At 34.9% G+C, this 18,774-nt stretch overlaps 1 protein-coding gene across 1 annotated transcript in view; it reads left to right on the top strand.

Annotated features, from left to right (window-relative positions):
• The window catches only part of LOC127850778 (phosphatidylserine synthase 1-like), a 34,813-nt gene extending 18,617 nt beyond the window's left edge, over positions 1 to 16,196 (top strand). The window contains exons 8-12 of the mRNA XM_052384079.1: positions 3,189 to 3,301; positions 6,087 to 6,152; positions 8,070 to 8,169; positions 9,386 to 9,445; positions 10,081 to 16,196. Coding sequence (XP_052240039.1) covers positions 3,189 to 3,301; positions 6,087 to 6,152; positions 8,070 to 8,169; positions 9,386 to 9,445; positions 10,081 to 10,263 — 522 coding nt within the window. The 3' untranslated portion in view covers positions 10,264 to 16,196. The remainder of the gene's footprint in view (positions 1 to 3,188; positions 3,302 to 6,086; positions 6,153 to 8,069; positions 8,170 to 9,385; positions 9,446 to 10,080) is intronic.
• The last annotated feature ends 2,578 nt before the right edge of the window (positions 16,197 to 18,774 follow it).

Below are 18,774 nucleotides of genomic sequence, written 5' to 3'. Positions count from 1 at the left end.
CTCTTAAAGTGTAAACTTGTAGAGTTGAACATATAAGATTACTGTCTGGAAAGTACAGATTCTGTGGAACACATGTTTAGGAATGCAATCAAGTTCAACATTTCTGGTTGGAAGAAACAATCATGATACAAAACAAATTTGGTTTGGAACATAATACGCACTTTACCTTTTAAATAATTAGCTCGACTATTATACAGACCTGTTTACTTCTACGGATTCGCCGTAGTTACTACGGATTATTTGGCTAAACTACGCACTACGGATGTGTAATGAAAAACTACGGATCCATCGATCAGAATGGTCAAATTTCAGTTTTTAATCATACTTTCGCTTATTTTCGGTCTTTTCGGGTAATTTATCAATCATAATCAGTTTGACGCTTGCGTAGTAAGAAACGTTAAAATTCAAGCCTCCCGGGGAATGAGTGCTGATCGAGCTTGTCGAGTCGTCACTGAACAACAACTGACTTGCGTATTGGTTCGCAAATTAAGCCGAATATATACGATTTTATGTTGCTATCCAGTATAAACATCTCTCTCTCTCTATTGCGGAGAATACCGACGATATTCGATGTATCAGGATTGAGCACGTCTGTTTTTACACACGTCCAAGATGGCGGCAAGCAGACGAGAAATTGCGATTAACGGTGGAAATAATAAATATCATTTAAACAAACAATGGAAAATATATGGTCATTAGGAAATAATGTAATGCGTGTGTCAATTAACGCAAAATAAAAAATATTTATCAGAAATCTGCGCAGTGAATGTACGTCACAGAAACAAGTGTTGGAAAATTGGAGTTCAGTCTACTCACAAAGTTAAATCATTTATCATAAGATGAGTATCGTTCGAAAATGGAAAGAGACAAACATGATTTGATTTATATGTTAGTGGATCTGTGTATACGCAGATTCATATGCATATTCTGCTTTATTATGTTTGTTAGGCTGTACAGTTTAATGAAATAGCATTGCACTGAGGTTGTCAAGTGCAAGATATTGAAAGGTAAACAAATAAAATATATTATTTTAACTCCATTAAATAAATTATTAACACAGCAAGAACACTAAAGGGTGTTTGTCAATATTTGTTTATGTTTTCCCCTTATGATATTTCATTTAAAAAAATACTGAATTAAATTAACAGCTACTCTTAAAGAGCTTATGAGCAAATGGTGTATGTAAAAATCTATAGATTATTGCAAGTTTAATATGCATGTGGATAGATATCTACTAAATATTGTCTTCATTGTAAGAAGACATTAAAGCAGCACTTTATAATATAAAAATGCTGTCAAACATGCACTTAAAAACAATTTTAATTGTGCTACTTATAATCATATTTATAATGCTTAATGCTTCCCAATTTCATGGTTTATCTCGCTATTTTTTTCGATTTCATGGTTAATCGCGCTAATTTTTCCAATCCAAATGGCACAGGCTGTAACAAATAAAAGCAAATAAAATCACTTAACAGATTAAATGATTAGCAAGTAAATTCATCTAATGCTTAATGTACCGTTAAACTGATATGTGACCCAGTCATTGTGTTTTAATGCTCAAAATGATTGAAAAGTTTAAAACTACTGACAACAGCCCAAAACTACTGAGAGATGCCCTACATACTACTGAGAAGCAATCGGTAGGGTAAACAGGTCTGATAATATATGAAATATACATAGTGGAGCTATCCTACTCACCCCGGCGTCGGCGTTTCCGTTAGCGTGCAAATGTTTAAAGTTTTCGTACTTCCCCAATTATTTTCATTGTCCCTTGACATATTGTTTTTATATTTTGCATACTTGCTAACCAACATGACCCTAACTATAAACAAGAGCAGACAACTCTTTCAAGCATTTTGTCATAATTATGGCCCTTTTTCCACTTAGAATATGCAGCAAATGTTAAAGTTTTCGTACTACCCCATTTATTTTCATTGTCCCTTGACATATTGCTTTCATATTTTGCATACTTGTTTACCAACATTTCCCCAACCTATAAACAAGAACAGACAACTCTATCGAACATAATGTCATAATAATTGCCCCTTTTATACTTAGAATATGCATATTATTGATAAATCTATGTTAAAGTTTGCGTACTACCCCAAATATTTCCTATATTCTTTGACATATTGCTTTTATATGTTGCATACTTGTTTACCAACATGACCCCAACCTATAAACAAGAGCAGACCACTTCTTTATTTATGATCACATTTTATTATTACTTTGACAAAACAACACTTACCTGAATACCACAATGGATTCCACCCAAACAATACCCCACGCCCCTCCCCAGAATCCCTTCCCTTCCCCCCGCCCCTCAATCTCCCCCCCCCCCAATTTTTTTTTTTGTTAAACATCATCTAATAAATTACCACACCCCACATTATACCCCCCTCTCACCCCCCCACCCCCCCACCCCCTACCCTGCCCCCTACCCCGCCCCCTACCTCCCCCCATTTTTTTTTAAACATCATCTAATAAGTTAACACACCTCACATTATACACATTATACATCTCCCCCCCCCCCCTACCCCCCCCCCCCCAAATAATTTTTTTTTCCTTATTCTATTTTTGAAAGATCGTCTAATAAATGACCACACCCCACATTATACCCCCTCTCAACCCCCCCCCCCCCCCCCCCCCAAAAAAAAATTATAAAAAATTGTTTTCCTTTTTTTTTTTTGAAAGATCATCTAATAAATTATTGAATATGAACTATTTCCCCATGATGGCTTACGTTATACTGTCAAGCACTCGAATAGTCGAGCGCACTCTCCTCAGACAGCTCTTGTTTTCATTTGTAATCTTGAGTGCTCACAAATGCAATAAATTATGCTATCAATTTTATCATTATTTTAGCCATATACTTTATCTTTAAATGTATTTGCGAAAGCATTGCCGCTATATTCCCACAATAAATGAACTACTTAGCCCCCAAAAGATGACACTTCAATTTAAGACATTGGCTAAGTGGATATGGTGTCCACCCAGCGACCAGGAGGTCACGAGTTCATGCCCCACTTTGCGAGGGTTCTTTAGATCCACCCATAGACACCAAGTACTGGTTCTACCCAGAAAACGGACTCAAGAGTCTTTCAATAAACCTATGTCTTTTGATGCATTGAGCAAAACTAGATAGGTTTGAACTAATTTAAGACATTGTCATACTATTTTTTCAGTTGGCGGAGTTGAACACTTTCTTCCTAAAACATGTACTAGAGGTGCCGCCACCCCATCTGTTGAACTGGATACGTCTGGCCCTTATAAGTGTCATATCTGCACCTACCATCAGGTAACGGCATTGAGCTGCGCTCTGTGAAAACATGTCTTAATGCATTTGTGTAAAGTGTTGTCCCAGATTGGCCTATGCAGTCAGCACAGGAAATCAGGGTACGACACTTTCAGCTTTTATGAAGCTGTTATTGTATTGTGGTTTAAAGGAAGTCATTTTAACGAAAATCTAAGCGGAAAGTGTAATTATGCCCCCCTTCGAAGAAGAGGGGGTATATTGCTTTGCTCATGTCGTTCTGTCGGTCGGTCTGTCGGTCCGTCCACCAGGTGGTTGTCAGACGATAACTCAAGAATGCTTGGGCCTAGGATCATGAAAATTCATAGGTACATCGATCATGACTCGCAGATGACCCCTATTGATTTTGAGGTCACTAGGTCAAAGGTCAAGGTCAAGGTGACCCGAAATAATAAAATGGTTTCCGGATGATAACTCAAGAACGCTTAGGCCTAGGATCATGAAACTTGATAGGTAGATTGATCATGACTCGCAGATGACCCCTATTGATTTTCAGGTCACTAGGTCAAAGGTCAAGGTCACAGTAACCCGAAATAGTAAAATGGTTTTTGGATGATAACTCAAGAACGCTTAGGCCTAGGATCATGAAACTTTATTGGTAGATTGATCAGGACTCGCAGATGACCCCTATTAATTTGAGGTCACAAGGTCAAAGGTCAAGGTCAAAGTGACCCGAAATAGTAAAATGGTTTCCGGATGATAACTCAAGAACGCTTAGGCCTAGGATCATGAAACTTGATAGGTAGATTGATCATGACTCGCAGATGACCCCTATTGATTTTCAGGTCACTAGGTCAAAGGTCAAGGTCACGATGACTCGAAATAGTAAAATGGTTTCCGGATGATAACTGAAGAATGCTTATACCTAGGATCATGAAACTTGATAAGTAGAATGATCATGACTCGCAGATGACCCCTATTGATGTTCAGGTCACTAGGTCAAAGGTCAAGGTCACGGTGACCCGAAATAGTAAAATGGTGTCCGAATGATAACTCAAGAATGCTTATGGCTAGGATCATGAAACTTCATAGGTACATTGATCATGACTGGCAGATGACCCCTAATGATTTTCAGGTCACTAGGTCAAAGGTCAAGGTCACGGTGACAAAAATATATTCACACAATGGCTCTCACTACAACGGAGAGCCCATATGGGGGGCATGCATGTTTTACAAACAGCCCTTGTTCCTAATCAGGAAAGTGTCTTCCCTGATAAGCCTGTGCAGACTGCACAGGGTAATCTGGGATGACTCTTTACGCACATGCATTAACCCTCACTTTATCTGTACAAGGCTGATTTGTTTTCCAATTTTTGCTATTTTATAATATAACATAAAAGTAACAAGCAATTTGGTTGAATTCATATCCCCCGCCAATATGCTTCTGGACACAAAAGTGTTATATTTGACACTCCGCTAAAAAGCATTTTTAACCAAGTTTTCCGAAGGAAAAAAAATGGTTATTAGATTGGTGAATGTAGGCGGGCGGTCTGGCGGGCGGGCGGAACAAGCTTGTCCAGGCAATAACTTTGTCGATCATTTGGCACATTTGTTCACCATCATTAGACGGTGTGTCGCGCGAAAGAATTACGTCAATATCTCCAAGGTCAAGGTCACACTTTGTGTTCAAAGGTCAAAAATGGCCATAAATGAGCTTGTCCGGACCATAACTATGTCATTCATTGTGAGATTTTAAAATCATTTGGCACATTTGTTCACCGTCATGGGAAGGTGTGTAAACGAAAGAATTACGTCAATATCTCCAAGGTCAAGGTTGCCACGACAAAATAGATTCATTTTGAATCAAAGGGGGTTAATTATAAACAATCAGTTCAGTTAGAGTTGTCTCCCTTTATCAGACTTTTTTTTCACATTGAAAACCTGGTTTTGTGACAATTTTGTTTTAGGATACAAAGGGCCATAACTCCGTTATTAACAGATAGTGTACAATGCCATTTGGCGTGCATCATCCTCTTATCCATATATATACTCATACCAAGTTTCAATTAAATCCGCCAAAGCACTTCTGAGATATGGCTCCGGACACAAAAGTGCCCCACGGACGGAAAGACGGACAACGCCAAAACAATATCCCCTGCCTATGGCAGGGGATAATAAAGCAAGAAATCCAATGTAGGGGTTGTGGAAAAGTTTATATCTTTTTATGCCCCCGGATCGAATGATCGGGGGTTTATTGATTTTGGCCTGTCTGTCTTTCTTTCTGTCTGTCATTCCGTCATTCTGTCCCAAAACTTTAACCTTACAGTAAAGTTTTGCAATAACTTTTGAAATATTGAACATAGCAACTTGATATTTGGCATGCATGTGTATCTCATGGAGCTGCACATTTTTAGTGGTGAAAGGTCAAGGTCATCCTTCAAGGTCAAAAAAAAAAGCGGCGCATTAGGGGGCATTGTGTTTCTGACAAACACATCTCTTGTTAAGTCATGCAATTGTTCTCCACAAAAAAACTGTATTTATGCAAAGCTAAAATATTGTCAACAAGTTCAATTAGTATTATTAACAATATTGGTCAGTTTGTGTTTTTACATAAAAAGGAATACAATTTAGGTTTCAACTTCTGCTAAATTTCTCAGTAAATGCAGATGTTAAGAGGATTAGAAATCCCCCGCAATCTACTCATTCTTAAATTCTTTGCCATTGAACACGCCTTACAAAGCAGTGCAAATGTATACGTCAGGTTGATGGAAATCCTCTAGTTTTTGGTTGACTTTAGCTCTAATGCCTCCATATATGTCTTATATTTCAGGCAGTTCTATGTATATACGACAGACACTCGATGTAGGAGGGTCGGTACTCAATGCTGGGTGTTCTGGTATGATGTCACTTCATTATTTCTTAGAAACGAGCCACGCTGTGGGAAAACAGGGCTTAATGCATTTGTGTAGTGTCGACCCAATTCTTGCAGTCTGATCAGGGATAACACTTGTTTCTAGGAAGTAGCCTCTTTGTGACAATCCAGTTGAGGAAGACGGTTAGTCCCTGATTAGCCTGTGCTCACTACGCAGGCTATTCTGGGACTACACACACATGCATTAAGCCCTGTTTTCCCAGACGGAGGCTACAATCTATCAACTGGTTATTATAGCCTGCTGCATAATATGTTATTTAGCATCTTTGTGTGTATAAATAGGAGGAATTTTTATGTCCCCCACTATAGTAGTGGGGGACATATTGTTTTTACCCTGTCTGTTGGTCTGTCTGTTGGTCTGTTTGCACCAACTTTAACATTTTGCAATAACTTTTGTTATATTGAAGATAGCAACGTCATATTTGGCATGCATGTGCATCTCATGAAGCTGCACATTCTGAGTAGTGAAAGGTCAAGGTAATCCTTCACAAGGTCAAGGTCATTTTTCAAAGTCAAACGTCATATAGGGGGACATTGTGTTTCACAAACACATCTTGTTCTTTATTGACAGTACTCCAGGTAGAATTGGAAAATGGCACGGTTGCTCTCTTGTTAACCTTTAGCACGTGTGATCATATTAACTTTGTGGAGTATTTTTAATATAATGTTTAAAATGTAAATCAAATATGAAATACATATTTCACATTAAATGTATTTTCATTTACAACTTTGCTTATATCATTAATAAAATAAGTTTAACTGTGGAGACTGAGAAAATTTATAATCCCTTGCCAAAGGCGGAGGATAATAGTTAAAGCGTTGTCCGTCAGTCTGTCCGTTTGTCTGTCTCGAACACTTTTTAGAGCTATATCTCAAAAACTATATAAGATGTCAACATGAAACTTCATAGATGTATAAGTATTAATGAGGAAAATAAATTTGATTGTTAAAACTTTGAATACAGTTTGTTGTATACTAATGTGGTCAGATACAAATAGGGCCTGGCGGGGGTCCGAGTGGGCAGGGTGGGACCTTTAGGTGTCAGGGTCCTGCGCTCTGCCATTTAGGCCTAGCTGGAACACTGATTTAAACTGTTCATACACTGACATGCATGTACAGCACTTTGAACAAGTGTCTTTTTTGTTACTGTAAACTCATTATCATTTGTGAGACATAAATGATTTTTTTATTTTTTTAACACAGAACTTTATGCAAATGGATATATAGAGGATGTTTGTTGAATTCGGTGGAATATTGTTTTAAATCATGATTCATCATAGAAAATACTTTTTTCATTAGTTGCCCAGCCACGAGTAAAAAAATTTTTTTTATATGATCACAAGTGAATTAAAATCGATATTCCACCAAATCAAACAAATTTTCCATTTATTTTATGGATTTTTTTCACTGTAAATTCAGCTTGTAAGAGAGTTAACTGGAGAATTTTGCTGGAATAATGACGTTATTTATTTAAAAAAAAATCATTAGTGCATATAGGATAGTTTTTCTTGCAGTTTGTGCAGATATCTGAAGAGTTAAGAATACATTATTGAATAGGTCTGAAATCAGTGCCAAAATTTCACGATGTGTGCAGCATAACCGTGTTTGTGAATCAGATTTTTGGCCAAGAACACAAGTTTATGAAATAAAGTAATTCTGATGTTTTTCACATTGCCATGAGCCGCATAAAAAACTGTCTTTTATGCAATAGATGAAATTCTTCAGAAAAATTGTTTTAGAAAGTTATTTGAAAAAAAAGCACCACTTTAATACCCGTGTGTTAACATCCATTAACATCAACTTGTGAACCTCATAAAGTCACCTGATCCTGCACCCTGTATGAATAAACCACAATTGCCTTTATTGATGGTCTATTTCCAGTGCAATAACGTTCACAGAGGCAATCATATGTGTGAAGTTTGGTCGAGAGCTCTTCAAACAGACTGAGATCATGTATGTCTTCACCTGGCTAGTAATACAGGTACGTGACGCAGGCCCATTGAGATCATGTATGTCTTTACCTGGCTAGTAATACAGGTACGTGACGCAGGCCCATTTTAGCCTCGCTTTGGGAAATCAGGGCTAAATGCATCTGTGTTAAGTGTAGTCCCATGTCAGCATGCATCTGTGTTAAGTGTAGTCCCAGGTCAGCATGCATCTGTGTTAAGTGTAGTCCCAGGTCAGCATGCATCTGTGTTAAGTGTAGTCCCATGTCAGCATGCATCTGTGTTAAGTGTAGTCCCAGGTCAGCAGGTATCTGTGTTAAGTGTAGTCCCAGGTCAGCATGCATCTGTGTTAAGTGTAGTCCCAGGTCAGCATGCAACTGTGTTAAGTGTAGTCCCAGGTCAGCATGCATCTGTGTTAAGTGTAGTCCCAGGTCAGCATGCATCTGTGTTAAGTGTAGTCCCAGGTCAGCAGGTATCTGTGTTAAGTGTAGTCGCAGGTCAGCAGGCGCAGTCAGCACAGGCAAATGTGGGATGACACATTTATCCAGTCGAGGCAGAAAGTGTTGTCCCTGATTAGCCTGTGCAGACTGCACAGGCTTGTCTGTGATGACATGTCATGCTCATGCATTAAACCCCATTTTCCCAGAGCAAGGTTAAACTTTTAACTTGATGAATCATTTAGGGCCCAGAGGGGCAGCTGTTGGGAACAAAAAAGGAGCAGGGTATTTCTGTCTAGATCGACATTGAAAGTTTTTTTAATTTCTTTGAAGCTTCATTATCACTGGCCACAGACTTGTTCTGTACAAATGTTAGGGGAATTTCTGTCTAGATCTAGATTTACATCTTATTGAATTTCTTCAAAGTTTCATTATCAATGCACACAAACTTTTTTAGTACACATTTTAGGGGTATTTCTGTCTAGGTATGCATTTACATCTTATTGAAGATGTCTCATCTTCAAAGTGTCAGTTTTTCAAGAATGAGACTAATTGTTCTCCAGCTCTCATTAACCCTTTGCATGCTGGGAAATTTGTCGTCTGGTAAAATGTTGTCTGATGGATTTCTTAAATTAGCATTTTCTTCGTTTTTTTTCAAAGAATACTATCAGAATAGCAAACAATTTGGATCCTGATGGGACGCCACGTTCTGTGGCCTCTCATCTGGATCCAAATTGTTTGCAAAAGCCTTCAAAATTGGGTTGCAGCACTGAAAGAGTTAAATATTCTCAATATACATGTATTTCTATTATAGATGCTAAGCAGCTGTCTATGCGTGTATCTGTGTGTGGTGTATGCAAGGAAATGTTGGAAGGTATGTGCAAAAGACAATCCATTGGACACAATATTACCAAAATAGCCATTTTAAAAATCAGGCAAATATTGACTTAAAAAGGAACCTTTTTAAAGATTTTCGCTTACATTGAAGTTTGTTATTAAATGCTTTAAATTGATAAATGTAAACATTGAAATTGAATAGCTCTGGTAAAAAAAAAACAAGAATAAAATACAAGTTTGAAAAAAACAAGAATCTTCATCAGGGCTCAAACCACTGACCCTTGGAGTAAAAGTCTAGCTCTTAAACCACTTGGCCATGTGCCTTTATAGTTTGTAGTGTATTTTATACTTTATATAAGCAATCCTTTAAATGTTACAAAATATAACGACAACTGCAGAACTCTCCGAGTTATTCAATCGTTCGTTTATGTAACGCTATAATTTTCAAGGTTTTAAATCATCAAAACATGCATTTAAAGGATATGTTAGAACTTGGTAAATGTTTAGTATTACTGTTTCCTGCAAATATCATAACTGCAACGATTATTTGCAATTCTTAAACAATTTTTTTTCAATTTTGATTAACGTAATGAAGTTATTAACCCAGTATTTCTGTAAATTTGTCCTGTTTAACCCCACCGAGTAAGGCTGAAACGTTGTCATATTTGGCAGATATTCGACGACACCACTGACAGGTGCGTCTACGAGTCTTCCGAGTCCTCGACGCCCGTTCACCAGTCTCGCACACCACTGTCGTCGCCATTGAAGAACGGGGTCAACAAACAAACCATGTCTGGGGCCGGAGACAATTACAATTTACGTAACAGGACGAAGCCCAAAAATGGTCATATATGATCATCATCTCATCTTTGCCTGTGGTCCCGTCTAGGACCTAGACTGCTGACCAGCTTCCTCTGGGCTCTTTGTTTCAGGGCTTGACTTTTCAAGTGTTACCACGCATTGCCCATATGGTCATATATCGCCTTATTGGTGCAAAAAGGTACCACGTACCTTCTAATTTCAATGTCACATGGTACCTTATTGCTCCAAGGGGTTGAATTATAATAACACAAACTTACACAATTTCGTGGCTTTTTGTTTTTAACAAATTGGCGATAGAAACCCTTTGTCCAGTCTCCTAAATTGAGGCTTAATTTTGCTCAAGGGCTTACAGACTTTTGCAGAGCCTGATGTCTTTTGGAATCTCCAGTTTGTTTGTATAAGTAGCCTAGTTTGGTCTGAAAAATTTCACTACATCGACTAAAGCCAAAAACACTTGTTAAGAATATACCTTAGTTTGTTTGATTATCCACTTTTTTATTCTCTCTGCCAAGTCTATTTTCTTTTATCTATAAAATAAGTAATATTTTGTGAAGGTTAAGATTCTCATTAAATAAGAAATCAATTATTTTTCTATGAGTGTGTATAATTGCTTGATAGCCGTAATACGAAGTAAAATATTACCGGTAGTTTAAGCTTCATCAATTACCAGAGTTTTACCAAGTCACATAATATTGAGAACTTCATTCAAGAAATAGTATAGTCAGATTTTTAGTTGAGTCATAATAAGTATCATTATACATGTATATTCATTTTGACATGTCAAAAATGTATAGTGATACATTTTACACTCTTGTCCATTTTAAATCTAGTCTGTAGTGCATGTACATAGTGTTTTAGCATTGAATCTTACACATAATTTATAGTCCTTAGTTACTGATGAGCAGCAAACAGCATAAAACCTAAACAGACTGTGAGTTACTTGCAGGCTGTTCTGGTTTTTATGCTGTTTGCACATAGCCATTTTCATTTTGCATCTGAGTGGGAAAGGGTTAAGTGAATCTCCAAGTTCAAAATTTAAATGGAAAAAAAATCCTTACTTACCAACCCAGGCCTATTGTGCATGGGTTGAGAAGGGGAAACAAACATAGGTTTATTGTTGGCGTTAAGATATAGTAGGCTTTAATGAAGACCTATCTTAGGATTGTATTTGGGACATGGCAGGTCAAGGTCACAGTAATTAACAATAGAAAATGGGCTACAGTTTGGATAGGAATATTGAACTTTTTGCACTGAATTTTTTTTTGTAGTTAGTCCATATATATGTACTCCCAGAGCCTTTGATAATTTGTGTTATGGCAGCTCAGGAACCTAACCGATAGAGACACTTTAGGTCGGCAACATTATGAAAGTTTTTCAATGTGGTGGATAGAGCATACAAAGAATAACAAAGTAAATAAAAAGCAATTATTTCTTGTTTAAATGGTACCATTTGCATGAGTTTGTGCTTTAGACCGGTAAACGTTGATGAGTGTTTGCAGTATCAGTGTTGTGTATTAAATAGGTTAACAATGAACTTTTGTTCTTTGTCTATAGAAATTCTGCCAGTATTATTTTAAATAATGATTTTTGATGGAATCCCTCAAAACTACATAATATTTGACGATATGTTTTCTTTGTTTGAATTTTTTCAACAATCATGTTACAGATTTTCTCAGCATTTTTACACCATATCATGGTTTTGTTGTTGAGTTTTTAATTTTGTGTATATTATTTGTATAGATTCATCCCATTTAGAATCTGAAAATTAGTATTGCTTTTTTATGCCCCTGGATCGAAAGATTCATTCATTGTGTGTCCCAAAACTTTAACCTTGGTTAAAGTTTGATAACTTTTGCATTATTGAAGATAGCAACTTCATATTTGGCATGCATATGTATCTCACGGAGCTGCACATTTTAAGTGGTGAAAATTCAAGGTTAAGGTCATCCTTCAAGGTCAAAGGTCAAATACCATTGTATTTTTCTTTCCTAAAACTTTAACTTTCGTTAAAGTTTGGTCATAACTTTTTTAATATTGAAGATAGCAATTTGATATTTGGCATGCATGTGTATCATATGGAGCTGCACGTTTTGAGTGGTGAAAGGTCAAGGTCATCCTTCAAGGTCAGAGTCAAATTTATGGCTTCAAAGCGGTGCAATAGGGGGCATTGTGTTTCTGACAAACACATCTCTTGTTCTGTATTGAAAAACCTTACTATCCTGAAAAAGATTATACAGGATTCATTCAATCATTTGCATTAAGTTGAATATTGCTGCCAAATTGATTTTTAGTTATGTTTTTTTAGCACATAGCATTTGCTGTGTTTTAGCACTTTCTGTTACTGATGTTGTGTTAAGGTTTATAATTAGTGATAGAAACACATGTATTTTATGTAAAACAAGTTAATATAAATAATGCAGTTTGTATAAGAAATGTTTATCTATTGCCAAACTACAAATATAGTTACTGCTGGTTTTTAATTAAGGACATTATATCGTAAGTAAACAAAACAATTACTGAGTCTAATTTGGTGCATTTAAGTTGCATGTAAAAAGAAATAAATCTCATGGTAACTTTGATATGTTTTGGTATAAGTTTGGACCATATTTGCAATAATATTGCACTAGGATGTGTATTTTTATAAGAAAGTTTATGTTATAACTTGCATCTAAAAATAATTAAAGTACCGTTTTGAACAGTTTCTAAACATAAAGAAAAGTTTCATTTGACCTTTTGTGCATACAAGAGTGTTGGACCTTTTAACTTCAGGAATAATATTTCAAACAGAATCTTCCAGAGTTGTCTTTAACCCTTTCCCACTCATTAGAAAAGTGAAAATGGTTATGTGCAAACAGCATAAAACCAGAACAGCCTGCAAGTAACTCGCAGTCTGTTCAGGTTTTATGCAGTTTGCTACTCGTCAGTATCTTAGGGTTCAAAATTAAGCCTTTCAAAATTAAATATATTAAGTGAATATATTAAGAAAATACTTAAATTTAATTTGATTTTCTGAATGACTTTAAATGAATTACTATAAATGTGTCAATGTGCGTTTCTGAGTGGTAAAAGGTTCACCATTCATTATCTAATCATTTATGAATCGTTGTATTTGTGAAAATTGTACTGTACTTTACAAAATTATATAAATATCCACATTTTGATTAGTATTATTCATTCCAAAGACCTATAACAAACAGTCTCGTTCCTACTACATGTATGTACGGATTTTATTTTAAAACAATATGATAATGTATCTTATTTGTTGTTGCATTATATTTTGTTATGCATTTTCTTAGTGATTATTTTGCGATTAGTTACTTGACTTGTTATCATCTAAATTTGTTTCATTGATTATTGCGTTTGTAATTGTTTTATCTGAGTTTAACCTTTCCCCCATAAAAGCAAAGTGAAAATGGCTTTTGAAACGAGCGTAATACTGCAGAACAGCCTGCGAGTAACTCACAGTCTGTTTAGGTTTAATGCTGTTTGCTGCTCATCAGTATCTAAGGGTTGGAAATGAAGCCTTTAAAACTTGAATCGAGTAAGAAAGGTCTTTAATTAAATGTCACTTTCTAAAGGACTACAAATGCGTCATAATACGTTTCTAAGTGGTAAACTTTCCATTTTCACATTGCTTTTAAGAGGGAAAGGGTTAAACCTATTTATTTTAGCTTGATTGCATAGCAAGCCTTGGGTTTATTTGAAACGCTCTCAGGTCTGTTTTGTGGGTCTAGAAACAGTACTTGGTTTCTATGGGGGAGATTTAAAGAACGCTCCCACAGTGGGTATCAAACCTGTGACCTCCCCGATAGCTAGGCGGACACCATATCCACTACACTGTGGCGACCCTATTTAACTTTTATCGACTGAGCAGTGGAGTTTAGAATATAAGCAGTTTTATAGAACATTTTTATGTCTTCATATAGTCTTATACATTAATATATTGCTTATTATTACAGATAAATGTAAGCATTTTTGTTATGTTTTGTTTTGTCTGCAGTATTATGTTTTATTGTGATAGTTTATTACATTGTGGTTCCAGGTATTATGATTATAATTTGGGTGCTAAGTTTGTGATCCCTTTTTATTTATTTTGATTATAATTTGGGTGATTTAAGTTCTTGTTCCTTTTTAATGCAGAATGGCAATTAATGTAAAACTAAACCTTTTTTTATAATAACTGTATGGTTAGGAGTGTAACAACATTGACAAAACCATTTTGCAATGAATAACCAAAAAGGGTTTTAATTAATAATGAAATTTATTCTCTTATAATCAAATTTATGTTATTCAGAGAAAAAAGCTCAGAGCAGATTTAATGTAAAATTTAAATTAGTGAATGAATACCATTAACTAAACATAAACTATGAAAAACTAAAATGGAAAACCTAATATTTTGTAAAAACCTGCATAAACAACAATGATTGTAGGCGATATTTTGTAACACCTGACCGCAGGTAACAATTTTGAATACAAAAACAAAAGAAATACCTGACGGCAGGTAACAATTTTGAATACAAAAACAAACGAAATAGTTTCTTAATATGAATGTTGAAATTTTTAGTACGTTTAAATAAATGAAATATTTTGTTTGTGAAATAATGTCACTTTAGTAACCATAATTGTAATCTGTTGTGAATTTCTTACATAATAAGCATGCATTTGCACTGTTCTTAGTTAGTTTCACTGCAATGTTCGAATGTTGAGTACTAAGTAGTTGTTTCCGCGTAACTTTTGTATAATAGATACAATTGTTTTGCGCTCAATTTTAACTTGTCTTTACAAGTTTTTTTCTTCACTCCCATGATTGTATTTTGTAATTTCACCCCATTGGTGCAAAAGGTACCATGTGCCTTCTAATTTCAATATCATATGGTACCTTTTTGCACCCAGGGAGTGATTTATTCTTTTAATCTCTTACACTCTTGTATATATTTATGTCAAAGCTGTACCAAATGTTGTTCATGTGTTTTAATGCAGTAATTGTTTATGGCTCGAACGGTTGTAATACTTGATGAAAGTTTTTATAGCTTCAGATTAATCATTTTAAGTACTTATTTTTACTTGACTAAAGGCTTTTATATAAGACGTAAGCAGGAACGTACAAACGGCATTAATGGTTTTTCAAACAGCTATATTAATTCGATAAATTCTCTGAATTTATTGTTGGATTCCTTGAAACATTTTAATTAGACATTTAAATTAAACATGTTCTATCGCTAAATTGCTTGGTTTTTTTTATCTAGTGAAATAAACATGTTATTGATTATGTTAACTTTAACACTTTACCCTTTAGATACGTATTTTAAACCATTTTTAGTCCCTGAGAAAGTTATATTTAATTAAAGACCTTTCTTACTGTATTCAAGTTTTTAAGGCTTCATTTCCAATCCTTAGTTACTAATGAGCAGCAAACAGCATAAAACCTGAACAGACTTCGAGTTACTGCAGGCTGTTCTGGTTATATGCTGTTTGCACACAGCCATTTTCACTCTGCTTCTGAGTGGGAAAGGGTAAATGCCCAAACAAAACATATGTTACTATAGAGATCTTGTGTTCAATACTCAGGTTATATGTTTATTTATTATCACCTAAGCTTACATTTCCTCACTGTTTTCCTTATAATTGAAAGTATTGTAATTTTAATAGGTGTCTTTTATGGCGTCCGATTTCAAACTTTGCTCCGTGGCGTCTGTTTTTAAACTTTGCTAAGTGTTGCGTTGGATTTCAAACTTTGCTAAATTTGTGTGTCTGTTTTCTAATTTTGCTAAGTGGGATCAAATTTCACAGCCATTTTTCTGAGTATTGCACTTAACAAAATGTATGACGTATGTTTTTTGTAAAGATTCTTTTTGAGATTTCATTAAAACTTTTAAATTTTGATTATAAGTTGTTGTGTTGTTCCCTTGTTCTTTCTCTAACTGTATGTGCACATTTTTGAAATTTCATTAAAACTTGTAATATTACTATTTGTTGTCTATTTCCCTTGCTTATTGTCTTATCAAGCAATATACACGAAACACTTTTTTTATGCAAATAAAGAAGACAACATAAAACTTAGAAGAAACATCATTTTTATTGGTGTATGTTTTTCTCAGAAAAAAAAATAGTTTCCATTTTTCAAGGGGTAATGGCATTTGAAATAATGAGTTCACTTATTTGGTGTCATCAATATCGAACATTTAAAAAGCCATGTGTGTGAGTGTTTCAATGTTAAGAGTTTATCTGTATTCTTGATCTTTGTCTATTTTTTGTACAGTCTGTTTCTTGTGTGGAGCATATAGTCTGTTTCTTGTGTGGAGCATATAGTCGGTTTCTTGTGTGGGGCATAGTCTGTTTCTTGTTTTGTATAGTCTGCTTCTTGTTTTGTATTGTCTGTTTCTTGTTTTGTATAGTCTGTTTCTTGTGTGGAGCATATAGTCGGTTTCTTGTGTGGAGCATATAGTCGGTTTCTTGTGTGGGGCATAGTCTGCTGCTTGTTTTGTATAGTCTGTTTCTTGTTTTGTATAGTCTGCTTCTTGTTTTGTATTGTCTGTTTCTTGTTTTGTATAGTCTGTTTCTTGTTTTGTATAGTCGGTTTCTTGTGTGGAGCAAGTATTGAAGGTTGCATTTCAAAATTCATAACAGTGATTTTATTTTGCCCAAAATAACAGCATCTTACGGGCTGTTTCCCAATTGCAAAAAGTAAAAAATGGCTGTTTCACAATTGACTACATCTCTACTTTTTACAAAAAGGTGTAAGAATTCGCATTATATAGTTAATATTTCAGATCAGCATCGTCCAATCTCTGTAATTCCACTGCAACTAAAGATATTTATGTATATGAATTTGCTTTCAAGAATGGGAGATAACCATATTGTGAGGGATTACAAAAAGCTCACATGACAAGTCAATTAAAGTGTATCAATTTTTATTTAAAAATCCTAGAAAATATATTCAAAGACACCGACATAAAACTGTCAGCGGCAACTGACTAGTGCCAAAAGAACACATTATACAATCAGTACAATGCAGTTGATTGAACAAATTATTCAACAAAAAAAGTATTCACCATATGTAAGTTCCTTATAATATAAAAAGAAAATAAATTTAAACAAATAACTAATTCATGCCAGTGCAAAATACCCTGAGAAAACTTGTTTTAAACGAATACCCAATTTACTGGTACAACAAATTATTACAACTTTTAAAACGCTTCATAAGATTTTGGTGATTAAATCATCATGAAACAACATAATTTTAATAACAAATATCATCTTAAGTCCTTTCAAAGAACGAAATTTAAAACAGGATCATCAAAATGATGCAAGGCAGATTTAACCCTTGGCATGCTGGGAAATTTGTTGTCTGCTAAAATGTCGTCTGCTGAATTTCTAAAATTAGCATTTTCTTTGATTTTTTTCAAAGAATACTATCAGAATAGCAAACAGTTTGGATCCTGATGAGATGCCACGTTCTGTGGCGTCTCATCTGGATCCAAACTGTTTGCAAAGGCCCTCAAAATTCGGTTCCAGCACTGAAAGAGTTAATATTTGTCATAGCATTCGATAAATATGGGATCTGGCACGAGTTGTCATACCATACCATATCTTATTAAACGAGTTCAGGAATTTTGTTAGTAAGCGAGCCTTTAGCGAGCTTACTTACGAATTTCCTGGACGAGTTTAATAACATATGGTATGACAAGTGTCAGATCTTTTTTTATCACATGCTTTTAATTGAGCAAATTAAATAAATATTTTCGCAAACATAATGATAAATCCCGAATGTTGTTTACATTTCATGATGTCATTTGACGTTGCAACGTCATTTAAGCAAAATTACAAAATGCGATTGGTCAATCAATCAAAAATAAGCCAATGAAAACGCTTAAAAAGTATATTTAACATGTGTAAGATAAAAATATTCGTAATGGTTATATTACATGGGAAACAGGGTATGGCATGTGTTAAAATAAAAATAGCCCTCAACAAAAACAGTATTTTGAATGTCACTTAAAATCCCTGAGCATACATTTATTGTATTACCAGTCAGACTAGATCACATAATGCATAGGTGGAAGAAGAAACAAAAACATGGGTAAAGGAGCCTAAAATAAAGACATGTCCCTAAACAAAATTAATTACAATTCTTCAATTATTTATTAAACAGCAGAGTTATATTTATATTTGTAAGGAAAGAAATTAATAATTGAAAAAATATTGTGTAAAAATACACAGTTCCTTGGGGATTCCATTTTGCACTTAAAAGAATAATCACGTTTGGTTGGACTTTTTCAGCATAAAAGTAATGTTATGAATAGTGCACTACTAAAAAGCCCACTAACAATCAAAATCAATGAATATTTTGGTACTTTATTTCTAAAAATTAAGTTAAGACATACAAAATCAGAGTTCATTACAGAAATAGTCAACATTTCAATGCTAGATGTGGTCTGGTAACATAGATTAAACGAGATACAAAATGCTCAGATTTATTTTTTGTGCGTCAATATATTCCATGTGAATTTCCCATGATGGCATCGAAACATTAACAAACAAACA

The sequence above is a fragment of the Dreissena polymorpha genome, chromosome 11 (genome assembly GCF_020536995.1).
Source record: "Dreissena polymorpha isolate Duluth1 chromosome 11, UMN_Dpol_1.0, whole genome shotgun sequence".
Lineage (NCBI taxonomy): Eukaryota > Metazoa > Mollusca > Bivalvia > Myida > Dreissenidae > Dreissena > Dreissena polymorpha.
This window is presented reverse-complemented; position numbering and strand designations above follow the sequence as displayed.